Source organism: Pseudogymnoascus destructans, assembly GCF_001641265.1.
Source record: "Pseudogymnoascus destructans isolate 20631-21 unplaced genomic scaffold scaffold_4, whole genome shotgun sequence".
In the NCBI taxonomy this organism is placed as follows: domain Eukaryota; kingdom Fungi; phylum Ascomycota; class Leotiomycetes; order Thelebolales; family Thelebolaceae; genus Pseudogymnoascus; species Pseudogymnoascus destructans.
The window spans coordinates 490662-516318 of NW_020167523.1; the positions used below are offsets into that span (position 1 = coordinate 490662).

Sequence of the window (25657 nt, forward strand, 5' to 3'; positions counted from 1 at the left end):
AAACCCCTGCCGGACTGTAGGCGCCCGTTACGAAGGTCCGAAATAGTTCAAAACTTGAATCGCAAGCGCCCTTGTTCTCGACCGCGATTCCATTCGGCTGAGTATGCTATACAGCCAAAACCTGCCATGGCGGCCTGCGCTTCGGAATGTATACAGGATCACATCACAGCATAGCAGGACTGGTGCTCTGCGGCCGTACTCGGGCGGCAGGAAGCTGTCACTTAATGGGTCGCAGTTGACGGCCTCGCGGAGGCACGCCGTACCCCTCGTGAGCCGAGGTTCTACGTCGACATTCACAACCTTCTCCCGTCTCCTCAAGGACTCCTCAGACGACTCGAAAGATATATCTCCCGAAGAGATTGCCGCTCGGGCAGCTAAGGAGAAGGCGGAGCTAGAACGGAAAAAGGAGCGCGAAGATGTGGCGGAGACAAAGTCCAAAGGCTCCGATTCCTCACCGACCGCTGGCGCATCAGGGGCAGGGCCAGTAGATGGGAAGGGCAGCAGTGCGACTAGCGGCGGTGGCGAGCAATCCGGAAGCGATGGCGGCCGCAGGGGTCGCAAGTCTGCGAACGAACGAGCTCTACAAAAACCGACGGTTCCCGAAATATACCCCCAGGTTATGGCGATTCCGATTGCCAAGAGGCCGCTATTCCCTGGGTTCTACAAGGCAGTCACTATAAGGGACCCGAATGTCGCTGCGGCAATTCAAGAGATGATAAAGCGGGGACAACCATATATCGGTGCATTCCTCTTCAAAGATGAAAACGCGGACAAGGACATTATCGAGAACATGGATGATGTGCACGACGTTGGAGTCTTTGCCCAGATCACCAGCGCATTCCCTGTCCATGGCGAGCCCGATGCCCTGACGGCGGTTCTGTACCCACACCGAAGGATTAGAATATCAGACCTGGTAACGCCAAATCGGCCAGGTACTGATGCAAAGGCCGCTGGAGAGCAACCTGCAGTTACTGAACCTATTATTCCCGATGTTATACCAACAAATCCAGAGACGGCCGCCGAACCTTCCCAGAAGAAAGGCGACGCCATAGCGAGCTTCGAGGAGATCCCCCCTGAGGCGAAGTCCGTCGACGAATCTGCAGTTCAGTACGAGCCAACCGCATTCCTACGAAAGTACCCGGTCAGCCTGGTCAACGTCGAAAACCTCGTTGAAGAGGCCCACGACTCCAAGAGCCCTATTATTCGCGCTGTGACCAACGAGATCGTCAATGTATTCAAGGAGGTTGCAAGTCTCAACAGCTTGTTCCGGGATCAAATCTCCACCTTCTCCATGAGCCAGTCTGCAGGGAATGTCATGCAAGAGCCTGCAAAGCTAGCTGATTTCGCCGCTGCCGTGTCTTCGGGTGAGATTGCCGAGCTGCAAGACGTGCTCGAGACACTGAACATCGAGGAGCGCCTGCAGAAGGCCCTTGTCGTGCTCAAGAAGGAGCTAATGAACGCTCAACTACAGTCTAAAATCTCCAAGGACGTGGAAAACAAGATTCAAAAGCGCCAACGGGAATACTGGCTGATGGAGCAAATGAAGGGGATCAGAAGGGAACTTGGAATTGAGTCCGACGGGAAAGATAAGCTCGTCGAGAAGTTCAAGGACAAGGCCTCGAAACTGGCAATGCCAGAGGCGGTCAAGAAGGTCTTTGACGAAGAGCTTAACAAGTTGGCCCATCTTGAGCCTGCTGCATCCGAATTCAACGTCACAAGAAACTACCTTGATTGGCTGACCCAAATTCCTTGGGGTCAACGTAGCGCCGAGAATTTCAGCATCAAGAATGCCATGACTGTCCTCGATGAGGACCATTATGGCCTGAAGGATGTGAAAGATAGAATTCTAGAGTTCATTGCCGTTGGCAAGCTTAGAGGGACCGTGGAGGGAAAGATTCTTTGCTTTGTTGGGCCTCCTGGTGTTGGAAAGACGAGCATAGGAAAGTCCATTGCGAGGGCCCTGAACCGGCAATACTACAGGTTCAGTGTTGGTGGGCTCACAGATGTTGCTGAGATCAAGGGTCACAGACGTACATACGTTGGGGCATTACCTGGACGCATAATCCAGGCACTGAAGAAATGTCAAACTGAGAACCCATTGATATTAATCGATGAGATCGACAAGATTGGAAGAGGACATCAAGGAGATCCCGCATCAGCGCTACTGGAGTTACTTGATCCGGAGCAAAACAGCTCATTCTTGGATCACTATATGGATGTACCGGTTGACCTTTCCAAGGTACTCTTTGTATGCACTGCAAACATGACTGACACAATCCCACGCCCGCTACTTGACAGAATGGAGATGATCGAGTTATCTGGATACGTCTCCGACGAGAAGATGGCTATCGCGCAACGATACCTCGGCCCTGCTGCCAAGGAGCTTGCAGGCCTGAAGGATGTTGATGTCGACCTCAGCAAGGAAGCTATCGAAGAGCTCATCAAATCATACTGCCGTGAATCTGGAGTCCGCAACCTGAAGAAGCAGATCGAGAAAGTGTACCGCAAATCGGCACTGAAGATAGTTCAGGATCTAGGAGAAGATGTTCTTCCCGAGGCCGAGGCCCTTACTGAGGAGGGCAAGGCAGCCCTGGAGGCTTCTAAGAAGGATATAACGGACACAGTGGAAACATCAGGCAACATTGAGAAGGAGACAACTGAGGTGCCTCGTGCCAGTCTGGCCGTCCCTGAAAGTGTCCATGTCACAATCGACAAAGCGAATCTTAAGGACTACGTTGGAGCCCCAGTCTTTACATCGGATAGACTTTACGATATCACACCACCAGGAGTTGCCATGGGTTTGGCGTGGACACAGATGGGCGGTGCGGCGTTGTACGTTGAGTCGATTCTGGAGAGTGCATTAAATTCGGAATCTCGACCTGGGTTGGCCACTACAGGTAACCTGAAGGCCGTCATGAAAGAGTCCACCACAATCGCCTACTCGTTTGCCAAATCAGTTATGGCGAAGGAGTTCCCAGAAAACCACTTCTTTGATAAGGCAAAGCTACATTTACATTGCCCTGAGGGCGCCGTTCAGAAGGATGGCCCATCGGCTGGTATTACAATGGCAACTTCCATGTTGTCCTTGGCCTTGGATACGTCGCTGGACCCAACGATTGCCATGACAGGTGAGCTTACTGTCACTGGAAAGGTACTGAGAATCGGGGGTCTCCGCGAGAAGACCGTAGCAGCACGCCGGGCTGGATCGAAGAAGATTATATTCCCTCATGACAACCTGTCTGACTGGCTGGAACTTCCAGAGGTAAGCAGCGTTCCCCCATTTCCACCAATCTGCTAGAGCTAACATGACTATAGAATATCAAAGAAGGAATTGAAGGGCACCCTGCGAAGTGGTACTCTGATGTCTTTGACCTGGTGTTCCCTGAACTCGACGTTGAGAAAGCGAACAACGTCTGGAAGAAGCAGCTATCCAAGCCAAAGAAGGAAGATAACAGCGAAGACTCGGCGGACGATGATTGACTGAGGGATTTCCGATGATCGGACCAATGTCCTCTCGATGGACAAATTTGGCGCATGGAAATTGGCGCCTATCGGCTTCGGCGTGGTAGCGTCGCGGACTCAGCGACGAGTATCCCCTCACCTCTCGGAGTTGCATATATATGGCGTGGGTAGCATTTCTGTAATATACTGGTGTATGATCTAGACTATTAGAACGGGGTGTTGGGTGACCAGTCCACCACAGCTGGTTACCCATTTCGCCATGTAAAAGAAACATATTATTGTGCAATCTTGCCACCAAATCCCGCGCTCCTCCACAACAGTTTCTTGACCAAACGAAACATGCGTTTGATATGATTGTGGAGATGATCAGTTGGGTTCAATGCAAGAAGGTAAGTCAGACTGTCGAGATTTACGAGGCGAATGGTTCTTTGTAGCGTGGTTGGTTCCGGGTTCACATGGGGACGATGATGAGCCTCGTCATGCACGTACAGCGCAGCACGACTCTAGGGTTTTAGCAACAACAACACGTCAAAGGACGGAAGACGAAAGCCTCGCTGTCAACATCGCTGCCCAATACTCCCGTGTAGGAGATGTATCCAATGAAACAAAAACCAAACCCGCCAGAAAGAGCGCCTGTCCTGCAGCTGAGGGCTTCGAACTCGAGCGGGTAAGATCCCCATCTCGGTGATCCCCAGAGCAGCGGCGGTGACACGTGCCCCGCTGAGGCGCAGACACTGTGAGAAGATACAGTTGGAAGGGTGAAGCTCTTCGCTCTTTGCTATGTGTCGAGCTCAGGAGAATACAGAGTATAAGGCATGGATATCCAGCCCACAAAACAAAAACACGACTCGGTAGATCTGGCGGTGATGAGTCGGAGTGCAAAACGGTCTGCTACCCTGCCACCTTTTCCACCCTGAAAGTACTTCACGTACTTGACTTCACCACGCCTGCTAATGGCTGAAATCGGCCTTTTTTTACCATTGACACCCAACCACAACCACCTTTGATATGCGCGGCACATGTAAGAGTATCTGCTCATACAGTAGCTCGGTGGCTCTCTTCTACCACTAGCCATTGGAAATATACAGGGCTGCCGCCTCTTTTTTTGTCTATTGGGCTCGCGGTTAGCTACTTACCATAATCAATTCGTTGTCATCGATTCTCCTCCCAAGCCCTGATGCCGTTGCTGTTCGCCGTGAGAGGGAATTTCAAATTATAATGCCCCTCCGATCCTCCTACATAACTTTGTAGACAACTCCAACCTCCCCACGCTCGGCCACAGATCGGATAGCTGCAGCCGCTCGCAACTAGGTCCACAGAACAAGTTCACACACGAGAACAGCCGCCTCACCGCCCGTCGAACATCGATGCTTGCTAAACCAAGTCCAACCACCAGGCCTCTGCTCTACTCCGCCACGCGGGGTCTGCAGTCCTCGTGGAGCCACCTGCGCGTTTGGAATTCTCCGAAAAATACGACGTGGCTCTGAGCCGAGAGATTATCGAAGCACCCAAAAACCGACAGCCGCCAGTCCCTCGCGACATCTACAGATCCTCGCCTGAACGACAGGAACTACTAATGATTGGAGTACTAGAGCTTCTTCTGACAGAATCCGACGGGTGAGGCTGTCCAATGGCCAAATTCCTGCCATTCCAAGACGCGACGACGCAAATGCTCCTTCCGCACGAGACCCTGGACACAGATCACCGGTCAGTTTGGCCATGGAAGAGGTGGTTTGCGAGGGAGGAACCCCTCACCCCGCGACCCGACGAGCAAGCAGCAGCAGCGCCGCGTCCCAATCTTGCTAGGAGGATATCGAGGAAGGCCATACCAGGGCTACCCAGACCGGGAACCTTCAAGAGGCGGCAATCTGAGCTCCGGCATAATTTAGAGGCGGCGAAGGCCAAACAGAATGAGAGGCGAGCTTTCTCAGTCGACCCTCATAGTGCCGACCAGCTCTGCGATTCGCCGAAAACGTCCACATTGTCTCTACCGCGAAACTCTGCACCGACCCTAATAGGAGTGGCTACCGATGATGCTGATATTACAACGGAGGAGCAACAGGCGATCCCCGAATTAGCAGAGCCCGAAATTCTGAGAGACGATTTTGCTGAGCACCCTGGACCACATTCGATCGCTGGATCCGATGAACTCCTCGACGAGGAGCTCGACAAGAGATGGATCCTCAATCTCAGTATGCACTTTCGAGATCGATCGAACCGAGAGAAGTTCTTCGTTACATATGCGGAAACTCCGACTCACTGGCGCCGAGTCACAATATCTCTTGATTATCGGGAAGCACCGCTGGGCTCATTGGAGGAAGAACTGCAAAAGACCCAGTATCAACGTGACAAAAGTGCCAGGATCTACCTGGCAATTCGGGAGTCTCTACCCGACATCCAATTTTATGATACTGTCACGAATTTGAAGCTTCAAACGGAAAGCGACAGGCTGCACGTGCATGTCACGGAAGACATACACGAGGTCATTCAATTTCCACCAGTCTCAGCCATTAATCATCTGTACTGTCAGAGGGTCAAGGAGCAAGACCTTGTGTTCGATTCTCATCTTTCGGGCTTTGTTTACAAAGTCACGGTTAACGGGCGTGTGTTTATCAAAAAGGAGATTCCGGGGCCTGACACGGTGGAAGAATTCTTATATGAAGTCAATGCACTTCATCGACTTTCTGGTTCGGACAGTGTTATCCAATTTGGAGGCGTCATTACAAGTAATGATGGATCGCAGCTGAAAGGTCTGTTGATCAGTTTTGCGGAGAAGGGAGCCTTGATCGACGTTATTTACGATGGTAAAGACCAATTGTCATGGCCGCGACGTGAATGCTGGGCGAAACAAATCGTCCAAGGATTATCAGAGATTCATGAAGGTATTTAACAACTCCCAAACTGCCTATGCCTGACGCTGACGTTTCTTTTAGCTGGCTTTGTACAAGGAGACTTCACGCTATCTAATATTGTCATCGATGGCGAGGATAATGCAAAGATTATTGACATCAACCGACGAGGTTGCCCAGTCGGATGGGAGCCACCTGAAGTTGCTGCTCTAATCGACAGCAAGCAAAGGATTTCGATGTACATTGGCGTCAAGTCTGACATATTTCAGCTCGGTATGGTTTTATGGGCTCTGGCCATGCAGCAAGACGAGCCTGAAATTCAACCGCGACCTCTTACGCTTGCCTCTGCCCCGCAAGAGATTCCGAGCTACTATCGTGCCTTGGTTGGAATATGCCTTAGCGACGACCCCAGAACCCGGTGTCACACAACGTCACTTTTGAGCTTGTTTCCGGAAATAGAGAGCGATGACCACGGGAGGGATTACGGCAACCAGCCATCAGACCGTGCCGAGTCCCAATATATCGACCCAGCCAATGCTGTGGAGAGGGATGATATTGATAATTTCCGACTTATGGACTCGCAAACAAGCGAGAGAGGCGGGATGGCACCATCAACTGGTACACACACGTATGTGAATGCACCAACTGACATGTCCGGCGAGGCTTACTTCTTTCCTAGGAGAGGCCGGTCTCCACCGAGAAGTGCCGTTGAAGAGCATGAGTATGAGCCTCGAATTGTCACCGTATCGCCAGGAAGGCACTACCTGGAAGAATACCAGGTCAATGAAAGTGTGCCAGATAACGTGGTCGACGATTTTGTAGTGCCACATGACATAGCGGACAACGATGCCATTGGTGGCGGCGAAGCGACCGTGCATTTTGATATTGAGGATGTAGTTGGAGATAATGAACATACCAACTCAGGGGAGAATAGACATGCCATCGACCATACAGAAAATTCACCAGAGGATATGAGTCATATCGACAATGCGGCCGAGGATGTCACCTCCTCCCCTGCACATGAGATTGTGGTCACCAAAGACATAACCACTGCAATTGCAAATGAAAATGCAAGCATAATTAATGGAGATGCAATTGAGGCCAGCGCCATTTCTCTTAGAGACGAGAGCCAAGACGTGCTCGGGTCTCTTAGGAATGCCACCGAAAGCAACACCGCTGTTTCCAGAAACCACCAAAACATCCAAATCCTCGCCGCAACAGTGGCGCATGAAGATACAGACAACAAGGAAAGAGATGTTATAGAGAGCTACGTGGCTACCCCTGACAATGGCGGCGAAATTACTCTCAACTCTGCGGCGACCGTTATGAGCTATTCAGGCCACGCCCAAAGTGCAACCGAGGACAACAGCACTGTAGCCGGGTATAGAAGCGACGATATCGAGATTATGAGCGGAGATGTCAGTTATATAACTGGAAATATGGCCGAGGATCGCGACGTAGCCCCTGGAGATGGAATCGAAGAGACGCAGAACGTGGTCGTCAAACACGCTGATTGGGATGCAAACGATACCGCAGAGGATAAAATCAAGGACGATACCGTTCTTGGAGGCTCAAGCAACAGCACGGGCGATAAGATCACAGGGAACGGCATTGCCTCTGAAGAAGCTGTGGGGCAATCAGCTATCCCAGGTGATGAAGAAAAAGAGTGCGGGGAAGTCGCGACCGAGGAGTTTGTGATATTGGGTTTAAGAACGAATACAGGCACCAGCCTGCAGCACCAGGACAACAATTTGGAACAGATGGACGCAGCGATTGGCGACCTGACAGGTATTGGGGGACACAGCACCCTAGAGCATTCTCAGATTCCTCAGGGAATTAGCGACGATGATTTAATGACCGACATGCGATGATGATACTCGGGATGATATTCAGGACGATACTACAGGACGCCATTGTATTTAGTAGCGATTTGCTTTTGATTATTTGGCGGGCGTTATTGTGTTGTTATGGTGTTGTTATTGTGTATAATTGTATAGCATATCCTGGGGTTACAAAAATTCAAAAAGAAACTTGAGGCTCTTACAAAAGGTATCACAACGATATATATGTACTGCTGCGACGATATATGTACTGCTGCGACGATATATGTTCTCTGTATGTGCAAAAAGAGAAGCATTCACATTCCTTGATGGTGATGTTGAGAATATTTTGGCGCCTGTCGTGACTGTTAGCCAATCAGCGGACAGTTGATTCAGTCATTCGGCGGGGCGGAGGAGTAGGGGGCGGGGCAGAGGAGTAGGGGGCGGGGCGGAGGAGCAGGGAACAGGGCGGAGGAACAGGGCGGAGGAGCAGGGGACGGGGCGGAGGAGCAGGGGACGGGGCGGAGGAGCAGGGGACGGGGCGGAAAAGAATTGTTGGGGAAGAGAGTCCCAACACGGCATTGCAGCGGGAAGGTGGGACGATCGCAGGAATGGTACAACGATATAAGTACATCTGAGCATATAGAATGCTGTGGAATACTTGGAATGCAAGTATATACAAAAACTAGACTATATCTCAATGAGCAAATGACTTCATTCTAGTGGTAGTCGAAGTAGCAGTACCTATTCTCACACACTAATTATGCTGTGAGCCCATGTATTCTTGTGGTATAACCCACACACGTCCTTCATATGGTTTCTCACCGAAAACCTCAACAATTATCGTTTACCTAGGCTTCTCGGCTTCTTAATTAAATTCCATCACCTCTTCTTTCCCCTCTTTTTTCTATTTGCGTGACCTGCTTGTCCGAATCCAGTGGTGTCGTGCTCCTCTGCCTTACCAAAAAGGAGTACACAGGTGAGCTGACTTCTTGGGCCACCAAAACTATTTAGCTCCCTGGTATATAGTTCCCCGTCTCTTTCCTTCTTTCCCTCTTTCCATCTTCCCTTCTTTCCTTCACCTCACCACCTGTGTCGATACTCTAAACGACCATGGCAGAACCATCTCAGACGGCGGCTGATCAGCAGCCTTCCAACATGGCTTCCTCCTCGACGGAGCCTGTCCGCAACCCCAAATATGACCCCAAGAAGCCTCATATCACCGAGGAGCCCATGACTGCTGCCAATTGGTACAAGCACATCAACTGGCTCAATGTTGTCATGATCATTGGCATCCCGCTGTACGGCATGGTCATGGCATACTGGACTCCGCTTCAGTGGAAGACCGCCATCTGGGCGTTTGCCTACTACTTCATGACCGGTCTCGGCATCACTGCTGGTAAGTTGACGAGCATTGAAATCCGTTCTGGTCGAGCAGCCCAACTAACATGACACAGGTTACCATCGTCTCTGGGCCCATAGCTCGTACTCGGCAACAACTCCCCTCAAGGTCTTCCTCGCTGCCATGGGTGGCGGTGCCGTAGAGGGCTCCATCAGATGGTGGGCGAGGGACCACCGTGCTCATCACAGATACACCGATACCGACAAGGACCCATATTCCGTCCGCAAGGGCCTCCTGTACTCGCATCTCGGCTGGATGGTCATAAGGCAGAACCCCAAGCGTATCGGCCGTACCGACATCACCGATCTCAACGAGGACCCGATTGTCGTGTGGCAACACCGCAACTACATCAAGACTGTCGTCACCATGGGCATGATCTTCCCTATGCTCGTCTGCGGCCTCGGATGGGGTGACTGGATGGGCGGTTTCGTCTACGCTGGAATTCTCAGAATCTTCGTTGTCCAGCAGGCAACCTTCTGCGTCAACTCCCTCGCTCACTGGCTCGGTGACCAGCCCTTCGACGACCGCAACTCTCCCCGTGATCACTTCATCACTGCCATCGTCACCCTCGGTGAAGGCTACCACAACTTCCACCACGAGTTCCCGTCCGACTACCGCAACGCCATCACCTGGCACCAATATGATCCCACCAAGTGGAGCATCTGGGTGTGGAAGCAGCTCGGCCTCGCCTACGACCTCAAGCAGTTCAAGTCCAACGAGATCGAGAAGGGCCGCGTCCAGCAGCTCCAGAAGAAGCTCGACCAGAAGCGCGCCACTCTCAACTGGGGCATTCCGCTCGAGCAGCTCCCCATCATTAGCTGGGACGACTACGTCAAGGAGGCCAAGGACGGCCGCGCCCTCGTTGCTGTTGCCGGTGTCATTCACGACGTTGGTGATTTCATCAAGGACCACCCTGGTGGCAAGGCATTGATCAACTCCGGTATTGGCAAGGATGCCACGGCCATCTTCAACGGTGGCGTCTACAACCACTCCAATGCGGCACACAACTTGTTGTCGACGATGCGTGTCGGTGTCCTCCGTGGAGGATCCGAGGTTGAGATCTGGAAACAGGCACAGCGTGAGAACAAGGATATCTCCTTCGTCAGCGACTCCGCTGGGAAGAAGATCATCCGCGCTGGTAGCCAGGTCACCCGCATTGCGGAGCCGGTAGCATCAGCAGATGCCGCCTAGATTACATACCGAGTATATCGGCGTGGATGGATCATGTAGCGGAGCTACAGTAACGACGACGACGGCCAGAGAAGGGAGGCGAGGAGTTACGTGGTGACACAAACTTGAGAAATTGATACTCATGGTGGCCCCACAATTTGTTTTGAGCGTTGGAATGCGTAGAACTGGGAGGCGTTTCGGGAAAGGCTAATTCACGAATATTGAATCCTTGTACTTACATGTATGACTTGCGGCACCATATCCCCTTTGAATGGGTTGTGGCGGGGTGGCTTCGGAGCAGCGAATAGTTGACTCCTTAAAATAGAGATAGTTCTTATTAAAAAATGATATGAAGTTGAAGACCAACCTATCATGTGTTCATTGATTCCCACCACTGTGACTTCAACCTATCTCACCACTGTGACAATATCAGCGTAAACCCCTATAATACCCCTATACTTGGCTCAAAGCGTTATTCGTCACTTGGCGATATACGATGCGTGGAGTATATTGACGTCGTTGCTCATCCATATCAATGAGCGAGCTCAATATCTCTCACAAGCAAATCCGGTTCCTACCGAGGCACACATCACCCTGGTCTCCCAACAGAAACCAGAAGAGCTTGTTGAATCGAGTACATTCCTTTCTCAAAAGTCTCCGTGGAGTCTCCGTGGAGACTTTTGAGAAAGGAATGTACTCGAGTAACAGCTTCAACAATGTTTAGAAGTCTTGTGTTGTGTTGGAATGAATATTGCTGGTTTTTGTGGTACCCCACATTGACGACGTGTGAATGAAATCTGATGCGCACAGACGCCATATCAACGTCAACAATTGGCATGTGAAAATACAAGTTTATGATACTTTGGAGTTTCTCATTCTAACATTTTTCTATCATTATTCAAGCTAACGTTATTGGTTTATGTATACATGCTCTCCGTATTCCAGCGGGACAACCTCGTCCCCAACGTCCATTACACTCTCCTTACTTATCGGAACAACTTGCATACCAAGGCAGCCGACGTATTTGCCAGCTCCTGCATCCACATTCCTGAGTCGACGCAACGTGCGATCTGGCTCAGAGGCATGCACTTCCCCTGAAACTGGGTCGACGTTTGGGAGCTTGCATCGCGCCGTCCGGCAGGAGATGGCGAATTCGTAGGATCCGACCCGGACTCTCTTCCAGGTATCTTCTTCGTACGGTTCTGGTCCAGTAACTAGCATATCAATTAGTCCTATAGCTGAATGGGATTGGTTGGGATGATTTCTCACCGATGATGTTTGCACGAAATCGCTTCGCCGATAAACCAGGCACGCCCTTGACCTTGGGCAGTTTCCCCTCAAGATCTCGCACACTGGCGAGGTTCATGATGTGCAGAGGGTACGCATCCTGAAAGCCCATTACGGGCTGGTAGCCCAGGTCTTCGGCCTTGGGGGCGCATCTGTAGACTTCTCTCAGCGTGGAGTTGTCGACTCTGATCAAGCTCAGTTTGTTGGTGACACCAAGATATTCTTGTAACTCTGCGGGGACGTCCACTTCAAGGTTGAGGGCGTTGACGGTGTCTTTCCAGATAATGACGTTTTCGTATTTATACCTAGATTTTTGCACCTGTGAAGGGGTTGGGTCAAAGGGGACTCGGAACTGCTTCTCTGGGACTGATCCGCTGAGTCTCGCCGACAGCCTTTCAAGCTTTCCTCTCCATCCAGGTTGTTGGTAGGGGAAGCGTATGACAACAGCGCCGCCTCCCTCGACATAATCACTGTCAGGGTCATAACCCGCACTGATCTGATCAGGAACCCATACCTCCACCTTGACCGTAGCGAGCCTCGGGAACTTGCGCTGGGTGATGAACTCCCACGTCCGTACCGTTTGCTTCTCCTCCGTCTTGGCGGCCGGAGCAGGGTTCTTCAGCTGGGCAAAAGTGAATTGGCGATCGTATTCCATGCCGGTAGTGACGATGTCTGCATGATCGAGTTCTACGCCTCTGCAGCTCTTGATGGGGTAGATCCACATGCTCTGTACAGTCCAGCGCTTTGTGGGAGCTTCGCTGGTAGAGAGTGGCCATCCCAGGGCGAATTTCTTGTCAAATTCGTTACATAAGTTGCTTGCGGTCTTTATTCCCAACTTCCGGCAACCTCTGGGCTGGTCTTCCTTTGCCTTTGCGGCGTTGGATACATAGACACCCAGCGCGATGATCAGAGGTGCACATATCAAGAGTAGTGTGATAAAAAGTGCTGCGACTGGAAGATCTGCTACGGTAGAGTGTAATTGCCGATAGTAGCTGCCATCATACTCTTGAAGATTGAAGAAACGGCCGACATTAAGGACATCGAGAGTATCGGTATGGAAACTTAGGAACGACATGTTCGACATAGAGCCCCTAGGCTCAGGCTATGCAAGCAGGTGGCAGGGTATTGCTGGATCGATTGGCCGTTCTCGGACCTGGCGTGGTATGTTTTCCACAGTTCCCAAGTAGTTCAGAATGACGTTACAAGAACAAACGAAAATAATAGAAAATCATTGAATTGAACGAAGAGAAATTTGAGTCACCGAGAAATCCGCGGGAGCTCATCTGGATCGTACACAAAAATTGGCCGAGAACAGACAAATTTCGGGGTCACAGCCACGTGACATACACTTATGAAATAGTAATTAAGTTAACTAACTACCGCATTTGTAATATGAGTAAAAGATTCGTATACCCTACATCTACCCTGTAAATATTTATCTACCCCACCGCCTTCCGTGCCGTGACCTTGCTGCCGTGACCTCGCCAGGGGCAGCTTTCTCACAAATCCAGGAAGCTCGGCCAGCGTCTCGACGCTTAGGCCCAGAAGACGAACTTCTCCTTTACGGCCCAGTCGTCAAGGGCATGGACGACGTCGTCCATTTCGTAGAACACGGTGCCATGGTCAGGCACCGAGAGAAGAGGCAGCGAAGCCATGGCCACAATGAGGGCTGAAGCTGGCGAATCAGCGGTATCTTCGTCACCGTCTAGATTGCCGTTAGAGCGGCCGAATTGGTGGTGGCGTGGTGATGATGGTGGTGGTGCGGAAATTATTCGGTGGGCAGATGAATATTTACAGGAGTGATACAGGGTATATAAATCCTTTACTCTTGTAATATTCTACGCCTATAGAACCAAAATCCGTGTACGCAACCCGAGGAGATTTTGTGGAATACATGTCAGACCCCCAGGAAACCGGGCGGCAGAACGAAGACCGTGGGGAGCGTAACAACAGTCACACTCATATATTTCTAATATATAGCTAAATACATCTAGACAAAGTTACGAGCAAGAACTACCCCATTTATCCTCGCTAAATTCTATGAGGTGCGGCGCGTCTATATACAGTAGTCCCTATGAAACCTTCGACACCATATAAGGCAGATCACATCTTCGCGTCAATGTTTACCTTTCCATGCTCACATATGCAAGTAAGAGCGCCGTCAGACTTGCGCTTCATAGTGCCTGTTATCGTAGCTACAACCACAGTGAGCTTCTCATACCGCCATATATCTCAAGACAGGGAAGTTACTTACACAATCGTTTCCCAATGGCAAGAACATCGCATTCAATAATCACCGTCTCGCCCACCGGCACGGGCCTCAGGTAGGTCACATTCAGCGTCCTGCTCACGCCGAGGAATTTCCAGAAGTCGGGCTTGGAGATGGGGACCAGCGCTGTCGTGGTGGCGATGTCGAAGAGGGTGGCGGCGCATCCGCCGTGTAGGTTTCCCAGACGGTTGGCGTGGCTGGCCTGGCAGGTATATTCAAATACCACCCTTCCGGTTGGCTTGGCCGTGGCGGAGATGACTTTCAAGTCCGTGATGCAGATTGACTCTCCCCAGACCTTGATGATAATCAGTCATGTGAATACTATGCGATAGAGAGGCTCAGGCACACTTGAGAGCCGGGAATTTCTTGGACCTAACTAGGACTCCTCTCTCTTCATTGTCTGCGGACTGGGGGAGTAGTAGCTTACATTCCCCAACTCTGTTGACGAGGCGGACTTTAAGAATTCCTGCACGAGGAGGCGGTGCTCTTCATCTGCCGCGACATTGGCGCCTGCAGGCGAGGTATCGGATTTAGCCATTGGTAGCCGGGGGTATTTCGAATTACAAGAAGCGTTAAATGATAAAAGAATACACAGAATACGCAGAATACACAGGATATAGAAAAATGATGTCTATCTTGTAGTAAGATGGACCACAGAGGTAGGAATGGGGGCGTGACTGACAGGTCCGAACTAACCCCTTCGCTGGAAATAAAGGCCGCGGCTATTGAAGCAACCCTCGGCTTGGTACGTACCTTTGTACCCCTGTTCTCGGTCTTACCATACTCTGGGGATTTGAGTTCGACTATCGTCACTATAATAATCTGATAACGTGTTGGCTATGGAGTTTATTTAGTAGCAGAAAATTGTATAGAAGTCAAAAGATTGAGAATACCTGTGTAGATTTGTGTTTTGATCATAAATGCCGTTGATATTGAGCATGCTGGGGATATGTTGGTGCCTTAATTTGAGCCTTGTGGAAATTCGTCGCGTCTGTTTACGTCCAAGTCGCGTTCCCCACATCAACGACCCGATAAGCCATTCTCACCAGGCAGCCCACGACATCTACGAAGTCGCCAGAATGAGGGTCGTCGAGGTTATTATAGATGTATGTTATTTTTCGTTGCCGATTTTTTAATCCGCATGCTTACTCTTCATTACAGGGCTTCAAGTCCTACGCTGTACGCACAGTCATTTCAGGATGGTAAACAATGGCAACCGACACTATTTCCTCAACAAGTATACTGATAACCTATAGGGACGAGAGCTTCAACTCTATCACTGGTCTGAACGGAAGTGGAAAGTCGAATATCCTCGATTCAATATGTTTTGTCCTGGGTATCACCAACATGACAACAGTCCGAGCCCAAAACTTACAGGTAGAGAACCCAGTGGGACACAACAACGCTGCAGGAACTGGAAGCTTACGAACTCTAGGATCTTATATATAAGCGCGGGCAAGCGGGTGTTACCAAGGCAAGTGTGACGATAGTATTTGACAACAAAGACAAGAAGAAGTCGCCCATCGGCTTTGAAGAATATGCGCAGATCAGCGTTACTCGCCAGATTGTCCTCGGAGGAACCAGCAAATACCTCATCAATGGCCACCGAGCACAGCAGCAGACGGTGCAGAACCTTTTCCAATCGGTCCAACTCAACATCAATAACCCCAACTTCCTCATTATGCAGGGACGAATCACGAAGGTCCTTAACATGAAGGCGGTGGAGATTCTGGCTATGATCGAAGAAGCGGCCGGCACAAGGATGTTTGAGGATAGGAGGGACAAGGCCTTCAAAACTATGGCGAAGAAGGAGATGAAAGTCCAGGAAATTACGGAATTGCTCAAAGATGAAATCGAACCGAAGCTGGAGAAACTTCGGACGGAGAAGCGGGCATTCTTGGACTTCCAGCAAACTCAAAACGACCTAGAGAGACTGACGAGAGTTGTTGTAGCACATGACTACATCAAGAACCAGGAGAAACTGAAGTTGTCCGCATCTGACCTCGAAGCAAAGAAGCAACGTATGGCCGAGCTGGAAAAGGGGGCAGAGAGGATGAAGACCGAAATCACAAATCTTGAGGAAGACATCAAAAGAGTAAAGGGTCAGCGCGACAAGGAACTCCGCAAGGGTGGAAAGGCACAAGCACTTGAAAAGGAAGTCAAAGACCACACCCATGATATTGTGCGCTTGTCAACCGTGATCGAGCTGAAGCGAACGAGCATGGGAGAAGAGAAAGAGCGGAAACTGTCGGTGCAGAAGACTGTATCTGAGTTGGAGAAACAGCTGCAAGAGAAGACGAAAATTTATGACAAATTACAACTCCAATTTGTGGAAGCAAAGGATGCACTGGAGAAGCAATCTATAGAAGTGGAAACGAAGGAGGAGCTCTTGCAAACTTTGCAGACTGGTGTTGCCTCGAAAGAAGGCCAGGAGAGTGGATACCAAGGCCAAATCCAAGACGCCAGGAATAGAGCCAGTGCTGCTTCGACAGAGCAAGAACAAGCAAAGCTCAAGATAACCCACCTGGAGAAGCGGATCAAAGAAGAAGAACCGCGGGCGAAAAAGGCCAAGGAACAGAATGCGGGTTTGCTCAACGATCTCGAGGGACTGAAGAGTCAAGCCCAAAAGTTAGAGTCAAACCTGAACAAACTTGGGTTCGAAGCCGGAAAGGAAGACGAGATGTACAAAGAGGAATCTTCGCTGCAGCAAACAATTCGCACTCTTCGTCAGCAGTCGGATACAGTGAGGCGGAAGGTAGCAAATATCGACTTCAACTATTCAGACCCTGCGCCCAACTTCGACCGCTCCAAGGTAAAGGGATTGGTTGCCCAACTGTTCACTCTGGATAAGGACAAGTCTGAAGCAGGAACTGCGCTTGAAATTTGTGCTGGTGGCCGCCTATACAATGTTGTAGTGGACACCGAAGTTACGGGAACACAGTTGTTACAGAAGGGCAAGCTCAAGAAGCGTGTTACGATCATTCCCCTCAACAAGATTGCCGCGTTCAAAGCCTCAGCAGAGAAAATTGGCGCAGCAAAGAAACTTGCGCCGGAGAAGGTCCACCTCGCTCTGTCATTGGTCGGATATGATGAGGAGGTGTCAACGGCAATGGAGTATGTCTTCGGAAATACTTTGATCTGTGCAGATGCCGAGACAGCCAAACGTGTTACCTTTGACCCATCCGTACGAATGAGGAGTATTACTGTCCAGGGAGATTCGTACGACCCATCCGGAACACTATCCGGAGGAAGTGCCCCGAACTCCAGTGGCGTTCTTCTGACCCTGCAGAGGCTCAATGAGTTGACCAGGGATTTGAAGATGGCAGAGCAAAGGCTTGCAGAGCTCCAGTCCATCATGGCACGTGAGCAGAAGAAGCTCGACCAGGCGAAGAAGATTAGACAAGAGCTGGATTTGAAGAGCCACGAAATTAAGCTCACCGAGGAACAAATTGGCGGCAATTCTTCGTCCTCCATCATCCAAGAGGTACAGAACATGAAGGAAAATATTGTTCAACTCAAATCCGACTTGTCAGAAGCAAAGGCACGTCAAGAAGCGGCTACGAAGGACGTCAAACGCATTGAAAAGGATATGAAGGATTTTGACAACAATAAAGACGGGAAGCTTGTGGAACTTCAGAAGAGCCTCGATACGTTAAGGAAAGCATTGACTAAAGATTCGGCAGCAGTCAAGGTTTTGCAAAAAGAACTCCAGGGGTGGAGATTAGACTCCGAACAGATCGGTGGAGAACTCTCAGCCGCACAGGAGCAACTTCAAGAATCCGAGCTGGCGTTGAAGACCCAAGACGAGGAAATTAACGCACTTATGAAGGAGGGCCGCCAAGCACAACGCGATCACGACGCTGCGGAGGCTCAGCTTAATGACGAACGAGCGAAATTGTCTGGCTTCGATGATGAGCTGCGCTCTCTCGAAGACGCGTCTCGGTCTAAGGCGTGCCGGATTACTGAAGAGGGTCTCGAGATGCAGAAACTCGGCCACCAGATTGAGAAATTCAACAAAGAGCAGCAAGCAGCGGTCCAAATTATTTCAAACATGGAAAAAGAGTATGACTGGATCTCAGATGAAAAGGTGAACTTTGGACGCAGCGGCACGCCATACGATTTCCAAGGACAGAATATTGCGGAATGCAAGGCCAGTCTGCGGAACCTGACCGAGCGCTTCCAAGGAATGAAGAAGAAGATCAACCCCAAGGTTATGAATATGATTGATTCTGTGGAGAAGAAAGAAGTGGCCCTCAAGAACATGATGAAGACTGTCATCCGGGACAAGAAGAAGATTGAGGAGACTATCATCAGCCTCGATGAGTACAAGAAGAAGGCTCTGCAGGAAACTTGGGAGAAGGTTAATGGAGACTTTGGTGCGATTTTTGCAGAATTATTACCTGGTAGTTTTGCGAAACTGGACCCACCCGAGGGGAAGACTATTAACGAGGGGCTAGAGGTGAAGGTCTCCCTCGGGAAAGTATGGAAGCAGAGCCTAACAGAGTTATCTGGTGGCCAGCGGTATGTTCTCCCTCGCATATTCTACTCTATCCACCAAACAGTCACTGATTCAATAATAGGTCTCTCATCGCACTTTCACTCATTATGGCTCTACTTCAGTTCAAACCTGCGCCGATGTACATTTTGGACGAAGTCGACGCTGCATTGGATCTGTCGCACACGCAGAATATCGGGCGCTTGATCAAGACTAGGTTCAAGGGCTCTCAATTCATTGTTGTCAGTCTCAAGGACGGCATGTTCCAAAACGCGAATCGGATTTTCAGGACGCGCTTCAGCGAGGGAACGAGTGTGGTGCAGGCATTGACTGCGGCGGATTTCAAGTAGATAAGAGGCTAGAGCCTGGAAAGCCGGCATGCTCTTGGGCGTTGAACGGAAGGGAAGGTGCATTCGAAGGCTTGGGATGGGGTATATTATAACGAGTAATGAGGGTATTTGTATATCGATAGCAGGAGTTATTTTGGGAGAATACGAGTGATGCCGCTCGAACTATACTATATGCATATTCTTTACAACTGAAGACTCTATTTTATCATCACCCCCTATCTCAAACACCCCCGCTGATGCTATTATTCTCAACTGTTCTGACGAAAGAAACGTGGAGTTCCATGCCATACTCCAAGTACTGCCCACGGCCGTAACCATGCCCATATTAACAACCTCATACCACATTATCCTCATCTTTAATAATATCAATCCAGCCCCTATGCTTCCTCACATACGCTTCAAACTCCCTAACAAACGTCTTTGCCGCCGCCGACTTACCGAAGGGACTACTCGTACGAACGCCCCGACTTCCCTCCATATTCCTCATACTTATGCACCTCACTCTCGCCCAGTCACCAGCCCAGTCAATACCCTCCTTTTCCGTACCCCAACCCAAAGCCTTCCACCACTCCGCGCAGCCATCCACATCCAGATACTCAAGACTATACCACCTCCTCGCCAGCCTCCGCAATATCGCCGCAGCAGCTGAGAAGTCCAGATCAATAGAATGCGCATACCTGTCCTCCGCAGCGAGATTCACCACCGGCGAGCCCCTCGCGCTCATCTTTGCGTTAACCGCCGTTGCATTCGGCGTCAGGTTTGGCGCTGGCCACGACGCAAGAGACACATGTGTGAGCGTTGGTGTTGCGGCTGCAAACGCCAATAGGGCAACCCATGATGCTGCGGGGCCGGGATTGGCGAGCGAGACGTGTGTGAGTCCTATGAGTGGCGAGGCGCGGATGCTTTGGGGTGGTGATGGAGCGTCCCAGCTCACCACGGCAGGAGTGGAGTCGTTGGTCGGTGGGTGTATGAGGCGCATAACATGTTTAAGGCTGACAGAGCTAGCAACGGCGGATGCCAGATCCAGCCTGGTGAAGTCTTCATTATTAACTTCTTGTCCGCTATCGTCATCTTCGGGGAGCTGCAAGAGCCGCTCCAGCCCGATGTATCCCACTCCGTCCACGGGTCCGTAGCGGGCGATATATGAGAGCAGCAAGGTGCGCAGTCGCGTCGGTAGGGACGCTAGATGGTATTGGTTGTACTCGTTCTGGAAGTCCCAGTCTTCCGCCATGCGCCGCAGACTGTAACCTACCAACGATCCCGGTCGTGGCTTCCGTGTTATGCCAGGGAGGTGGTGCAGCGCCGGCCGGCGGCTGCCTTGGACACCATGGCTCTCCGTCTCAGGTTTGGGCGCGTGTCGTGATGAATCGAGCCAGCTCTGCGGGGGTGCAGGGCCAGCAGGTAGCCTATGACCATTTGCATCTAGGCGCTGCGGCCGACGAGGCCTTGGTGTTGGGGTGGAGGGGAGGTCGAGGAGGTTTCGAAGGGAGGGTGGCAACGTGGGTGTTTGGACGGTCGGTTCATGACTGCTTTCGGGAGAGATATAAGATCGCCGCAGGGTCTTCAGGAGATCATTGACAGATGATGGTGCATCACTTGCTATCGGCAGTTAGGTCAAGCTGTGCTTTGAGGGGTCTATGAGGGGTTCGTGAAGGGTTGTGGGGGGTAATACCAGTTGCGCCAGTGGATGTGGAGAAGGAGTGAGGGGCTGTGCTGGCGGGTTTCGAGTACAAGCTTTGGTGCCGTTTTTTGGTCATTTGACTAGATAATGGATGCTCCGTTTCTATAATCGTCGAGTATGAGTATTGAAGTCTCAGTGACTCAGTCTTCGAGGTGGATGGTGGGGGTTGTAAGCAAGGCTACGTCATAGCCTTGCGTATTCTATGATATCATGATAGAGTCTTGAATTGTGGAGACAAGCGGGCTAGATGATTATAAGGTATTGTACGGCAGTAGGGTAGGATTGATACTGTGCATATGGTCTTGGGATGGCTTTTGATGGCTATACGTTTACGACAGATTCGATATGGAGGACAACCATAGTTTGCTATGTTCAGTTAAGTTGGTTGGACAGAATTAATATTTTCTGGTTTATTTCCAATATTTATTTAGTCAAACACAACACCAAGTCGCCAACGGAGAAAAGAACACACCAGCGAGTGTCCCCTGAAATAGAAATTCAAATAACTCTTAACTAATCTACCGGCAGGCAATCTTGTCTATTTAATTATACCTAGGAGTCCCACAGACGAGGCAGAAATCGGTGAAATTATGCATCCAATATTTGCATCCAACACATTGTATACATGTATACTTGCCGCCTATATCCCTCTCATGCTTTCCTGGTACGATACGAAGACAATCATCGTATTTCCGAAGATAACGTCCCCACTTATTCCCTGGATACCTGTCATGCAGACGCTGTCGCCATTGCTTACTGAGAGCCTGAACTTGTTCCACCGCGTCTTCAGTTGGAGCAACACCATCAAAAGACGGCTCCAAGATATCTAAAACCGCCTTGGAGTATGTTTGAAAGTCGGCGGTCCCAGCACCGACAACCCAGTTGATGTCCTCAGCTACAAAACTAGCTCCGTAAAGGTAGTCAATCTCTTGGACTCCAACCGCCCAGAAAGATGGAATCAAAGCCTCAAATAGTCTGTGGTCTCGAAACATGTTGTACCAGCACCTATTCATCTGATTGAGCCGAGGCATCATGAAATCGTGATGATAAGCCTGGAATGCGTTGGCACTTTTCTTCATTATCGCCCACGAGCTCCCCTCTGGCGCAGCAAGTATTTCATGGGTAAGCATAGCCGCATAAAATGCTCCACCAATTCCAGCATTAATTCCAGGTGAGATTAGAGGATTTGTGAAACCTGCAGAATTTCCAATCGCAAGCCACCCCTCCCCGGCTACTACTGGGCTCTGGAAAGCCATGGACTTTCTTACAAAGTAAGTCTTCCTCCCGTAGTAGTTAGGGAGAATAGCGTAGCTGTTATCCATAAGGCGTTCCAAAGTTGGGTACTTTCTCTTGAAATAGGTGAATTTTCTCTCGGATTCAGTAGCCCCGTATTCTTCAAGATTATCGGGGAATTCGTGATCGTTCCTAACTGCCCATCCAATAGAGGTTATAAACTCGTAAGGACAATCAAACATTTCGGATAGAACCTTCGTCGAGGGGATGTCGCACGCAGCAACATTACGCTTAGCGTTGTCGATCACATAGGAAATCAGATCCATAAGATTACTCAGTGGCGATTTCTCCCAAGAGATGAGCTTGATGAACCATCCCCAGCCCTCTGGAAAGCAAATATGCTTGGTTGCTGGGTAGTTCCAATGGGCAAGGCGATCCTCTGCTTTAACGCCCGTCTCTTGGAAATATGCCCAATACGCATCACAGTTCCACCCCCCAAACGTCTCTCGATTTCCAAACTTGGAAGTCAATCTCCTCGAAAATCCGGTTGCATCGCAAACTAATTTGGCTTTCACAGAAGTTCCAAGAGAATGCGAAGCGTCGTCTAGCGAGACCCGTGGAGCCATGAAATAATTCATTGCTGTTCCACTATCTTGGTTGGGAGCAGCAGCGCCGTCTTTAGCACCATTAGTAGATATGGCAAAAGCATCCTCCGGCATTACTTTGAAATCAGTACCGACACCATGGTATACGTTGATTCCTATCTTCTGAGCCCACATGGTCAAAAACAACTCAGACATCCGTCGATCAAGCTGAAACGACAGGTCAAGTCCTCCAATATCCTCTGATGTAACCGATAAACCACGCTCATCGACACAATAAAACTGTAATCCATCTTTCAAGCCAAACAGACGAAGAAAGTAGTCGTGAGGAATAATATCTCCACTAACAAATCTCGAGAAAGAAGATAGTGTCGACTCTCCGATCTTCTGCGTAGGTGAGGAGCTCTTTTCAAAAACATCTATCTCCAAGTGAGGGGAAATGTTTTTAAGGTGAATTGCGTAGCAGAGCCCAATGATCCCAGCACCGGCAACAACAACATCAGCAACTCCTGTAAATTCGGTTTGATTATTGGAGTTCAGTAGCATAGAATCAGAAATGTCAGGACGGTCATGACGAAGATTAGTGAAACGACGAATCGGAATAGACACCATATCGAGCCGTGTTTTATGAAATAATTCCGCATAAATAGGAGTGAAGTCAATTAAGTGCAATTGAGGCTCAGCATGCGCTTTTGTTTAGGTGAGAAGCGTAATAAGGTGAATGGTTATGTGGTGGCAAGGACAGGTATTTGTAGGAGGGTCAAGGCGATAAGTTAGAGTGCATCATTCTACCTGTGGTCATTTAGAGTGCATGCATTCTATATGGGGCCACTTTAAATTGCATTCTGATGGAGATTCCGGGGATGATGCGGGATTTGTCAATGAATTTGTTCTGTTTTTGCGGGCGCTTCCCAAGCCTATCCCATTGGTTCACTGGTTTGATAACCAACAGCTGTCAAGAAACTCGGGGTTTCGGCCACCCCCCAGGAATCATGTAGATAGTCACGTAGCCTATCTAGTAGAGTAGATATTCAATTGATTATTATATTTCTATAACTAGAGGGTTTTAGCAGACTGGCCTTCGGCCTGACCATTACCCGTAGTAGTAATTGCCAAGCCGCCTAAGCCGCTACCCCTGCCTCACCCCGGTCAGCCCCTATTTTCGTGCCTCCGTGACTGCTCGTTTTAGTAATCAGAAGGCACGACTGAGCAGAAGTCTGCTCAGCCGTGCCCTTCTGATAATTAACGTATTTGACAAGCGAGTCGCCATCCCAAGCGAGTCGCCAGCAAAAATAAAATTTAACTATCACTACAACTACTACTACACCACCCTACATAATGACCCTTATTCAATTGTAATTGATTCCTAGCGCCTCTCGCACGTACGGGCGTTATACCCTATAGTTGTTGAAGGAGGAGGTTGCTCAGACTGATTGGTTGGGCGTGTGGCTCGCCAACCGAATCGGGTTGCGGACCACCCACAAATAGTTCTGTAGATAGCTTCACTCAGAATAACAACAATACAACACATATTCCAGTGAACTGTTGTTCAACTCAACTTGATGACTTATACTACCGCTGCAAGTGATATCATACACTTCAACACCATCTACATTGCCAGCTATAATCTGTAGGGGTCAGCTTCTATAGTTATCATAGAGTAATATATAGTATTCACCTGTTTTAAGCATAGGATGTCGTTCAAATTGTTGATTATGGCTAACTACATACGATACACTAATAATTTACTAGGGTAGAGATGGGTCTACAGTGCGACAGAGTTCGGTTATAGTGTGACAGTCCCCTTTTCTATTTGGGCATGTGGGGCTAGAGTGGGCACCTTGGCATTAGGTACGCCTTACTAAATATGTTACTGTTACATGCTAAAAGTATAATAGTAACAGTTGTTAAATTGCTCTAATGCAGCGAAATTTTGGTTATGACGATTACTAGTTAGGGCTATCTCCTATAACATACATGTATATGAGTTAGCCACCTAAGTGAGTCGGCCACTTTCCACCATTTCCACTACCTTTTACTTTGCAACTATTTCCCTCTATGACCCCTTTACTAATGAATCCATTTTCCCCCATAGCCCCTCTATGTAGCAGACTGTGCGTTAGCTAACTACTAACAACGAGAATACTAAAAGCAGCAGTATGCTAGTAGGCTAGAGGCTTGTCCGCCTTATAGATGACGATGTCTTAGTCGTCTTACAGCTTTGCCTCTAAGAGCAAGCTGCCTTCAGTCACTAGACTGACAAGATGTTCTAGTGGCTAATAAGCTGCTGCCTCTTCGAATCCCAAGGCAAAGAGAATAAGACGCTCCACTAGGTGGTAGCTAAGGCAGTCTGTGATAGGTGAGAGTTCCTAGCTCTCCTTCTAAGCAGAGAGCATGATAACCAGTCTTTGATGACAGATGCCTTAGACAGCTAGATCGCTGTCTAAGATGCCTGTCTTAAAGTCTAGAAGGCTCGACTTAATGCCTAAGGGGCTGCGAACGCTAAGACTAAGGCATCCGTAGCATGGCAGCAGTTTTCTCTCGCACTTTGGACAGACAAGATGCAGCTCTTACAAGTAGCGTCTCGTTCTTCCTAAAGAGAGGAAGATGGTGAGGCTAGCAGCCCCCCCTAAACAACCCTAGACCCTAGAACGTCTAACTCTACAACCCTGCCCCCTACAACCCATCGCCCTCACATCTCACAACGCTAACGAAGGCACACTACATCCGCCGCCCCTAGCATGCCTCTAGACCTAGAGGACCCTATCACTATAGGGCTTAGATGCCTTATAAGTGTCAGAAACTGTCACTAGTTGGATAGGCAGACCACAAAGGGAGGAAGGGGGGGAGGAGTTAGATGCAGTCATCAAGAGGCAGCTTGAGGACCTAGAGTCTAAGATTAGCGCTATTGACTAAAATGTAGCAACAATGCTTGCTATAATGGTCAACCAAAGGCATAGCCATTAAAGGGGGGTGGGGGAGGATGAGGCAATGGAGATAAGGGGAGGAGGGGTGATATACATACCTTATCATTGAA

General features: G+C 49.7%; 7 protein-coding genes across 7 annotated transcripts; 4 read left to right on the forward strand and 3 right to left on the reverse strand.

Annotated features, from left to right (window-relative positions):
• Nucleotides 1–103: 103 nt before the first annotated feature.
• PIM1 (ATP-dependent Lon protease pim1) lies at nt 104–3480 on the forward strand (the record flags this gene model as incomplete). The annotated part of the gene is made up of 2 exons (XM_024465568.1): nt 104–3262; nt 3316–3480. The coding sequence occupies 2 exons, from the start codon at nt 104–106 to the stop codon at nt 3478–3480; spliced, it is 3324 nt and encodes a 1107-aa protein (XP_024326604.1).
• A 1612-nt stretch (nt 3481–5092) lies between these two features.
• VC83_01897 (uncharacterized protein) lies at nt 5093–8182 on the forward strand (the record flags this gene model as incomplete). Its single annotated transcript, XM_024465569.1, has 2 exons — nt 5093–6344; nt 6396–8182. The coding sequence occupies 2 exons, from the start codon at nt 5093–5095 to the stop codon at nt 8180–8182; spliced, it is 3039 nt and encodes a 1012-aa protein (XP_024326603.1).
• Nucleotides 8183–8935: 753 nt separating this feature from the next.
• Nucleotides 8936–11088, forward strand: OLE1 (stearoyl-CoA 9-desaturase). The gene is made up of 2 exons (XM_024465570.1): nt 8936–9530; nt 9589–11088. The coding sequence occupies exons 1-2, from the start codon at nt 9245–9247 to the stop codon at nt 10722–10724; spliced, it is 1422 nt and encodes a 473-aa protein (XP_024326597.1). The 5' UTR covers nt 8936–9244; the 3' UTR covers nt 10725–11088.
• A 485-nt stretch (nt 11089–11573) lies between these two features.
• On the reverse strand, nt 11574–13263 carry VC83_01899 (uncharacterized protein). Its single transcript, XM_024465571.1, has 2 exons — nt 11973–13263; nt 11574–11917 (listed from the first exon to the last, which is right to left on the reverse strand). The coding sequence occupies exons 1-2, from the start codon at nt 13072–13074 to the stop codon at nt 11613–11615; spliced, it is 1407 nt and encodes a 468-aa protein (XP_024326596.1). The 5' UTR covers nt 13075–13263; the 3' UTR covers nt 11574–11612.
• Nucleotides 13264–14002: 739 nt separating this feature from the next.
• On the reverse strand, nt 14003–15211 carry VC83_01900 (uncharacterized protein). The gene is made up of 4 exons (XM_024465572.1): nt 15153–15211; nt 14687–15096; nt 14245–14554; nt 14003–14185 (listed from the first exon to the last, which is right to left on the reverse strand). The coding sequence occupies exons 2-4, from the start codon at nt 14795–14797 to the stop codon at nt 14094–14096; spliced, it is 513 nt and encodes a 170-aa protein (XP_024326521.1). The 5' UTR covers nt 14798–15096; nt 15153–15211; the 3' UTR covers nt 14003–14093.
• Nucleotides 15212–15288: 77 nt separating this feature from the next.
• SMC2 (Structural maintenance of chromosomes protein 2) lies at nt 15289–19280 on the forward strand. The gene is made up of 5 exons (XM_024465573.1): nt 15289–15365; nt 15421–15461; nt 15516–15636; nt 15695–18780; nt 18840–19280. The coding sequence occupies exons 1-5, from the start codon at nt 15339–15341 to the stop codon at nt 19102–19104; spliced, it is 3540 nt and encodes a 1179-aa protein (XP_024326520.1). The 5' UTR covers nt 15289–15338; the 3' UTR covers nt 19105–19280.
• A 158-nt stretch (nt 19281–19438) lies between these two features.
• Nucleotides 19439–23232, reverse strand: VC83_01902 (uncharacterized protein; the record flags this gene model as incomplete). Its single annotated transcript, XM_024465574.1, has 2 exons — nt 19439–20703; nt 21543–23232. 2 exons carry the CDS (start codon nt 23230–23232, stop codon nt 19439–19441), a joined length of 2955 nt encoding a protein of 984 aa, XP_024326519.1.
• Between the last annotated feature and the right edge of the window lie 2425 nt (nt 23233–25657).

Coding starts and splice junctions, on each gene's coding strand:
- VC83_01900 (XM_024465572.1), bottom strand. CDS start 14,797: ATGGCTAAATCCGATACCTCGCCTGCAGGCGCCAATGTCGCGGCAGAT. Junction 14,555..14,686: donor CGTCAACAGAGTTGGGGAAT/GTAAGCTACTAC, acceptor ATTATCATCAAG/GTCTGGGGAGAGTCAATCTG. Junction 14,186..14,244: donor TGCCATTGGGAAACGATTGT/GTAAGTAACTTC, acceptor CTGTGGTTGTAG/CTACGATAACAGGCACTATG.
- VC83_01899 (XM_024465571.1), bottom strand. CDS start 13,074: ATGTCGAACATGTCGTTCCTAAGTTTCCATACCGATACTCTCGATGTC. Junction 11,918..11,972: donor ATTTCGTGCAAACATCATCG/GTGAGAAATCAT, acceptor TTGATATGCTAG/TTACTGGACCAGAACCGTAC.
- SMC2 (XM_024465573.1), top strand. CDS start 15,339: ATGAGGGTCGTCGAGGTTATTATAGAT. Junction 15,462..15,515: donor CGCACAGTCATTTCAGGATG/GTAAACAATGGC, acceptor GATAACCTATAG/GGACGAGAGCTTCAACTCTA. Junction 15,637..15,694: donor TCCGAGCCCAAAACTTACAG/GTAGAGAACCCA, acceptor TACGAACTCTAG/GATCTTATATATAAGCGCGG.
- OLE1 (XM_024465570.1), top strand. CDS start 9,245: ATGGCAGAACCATCTCAGACGGCGGCTGATCAGCAGCCTTCCAACATG. Junction 9,531..9,588: donor CGGTCTCGGCATCACTGCTG/GTAAGTTGACGA, acceptor AACATGACACAG/GTTACCATCGTCTCTGGGCC.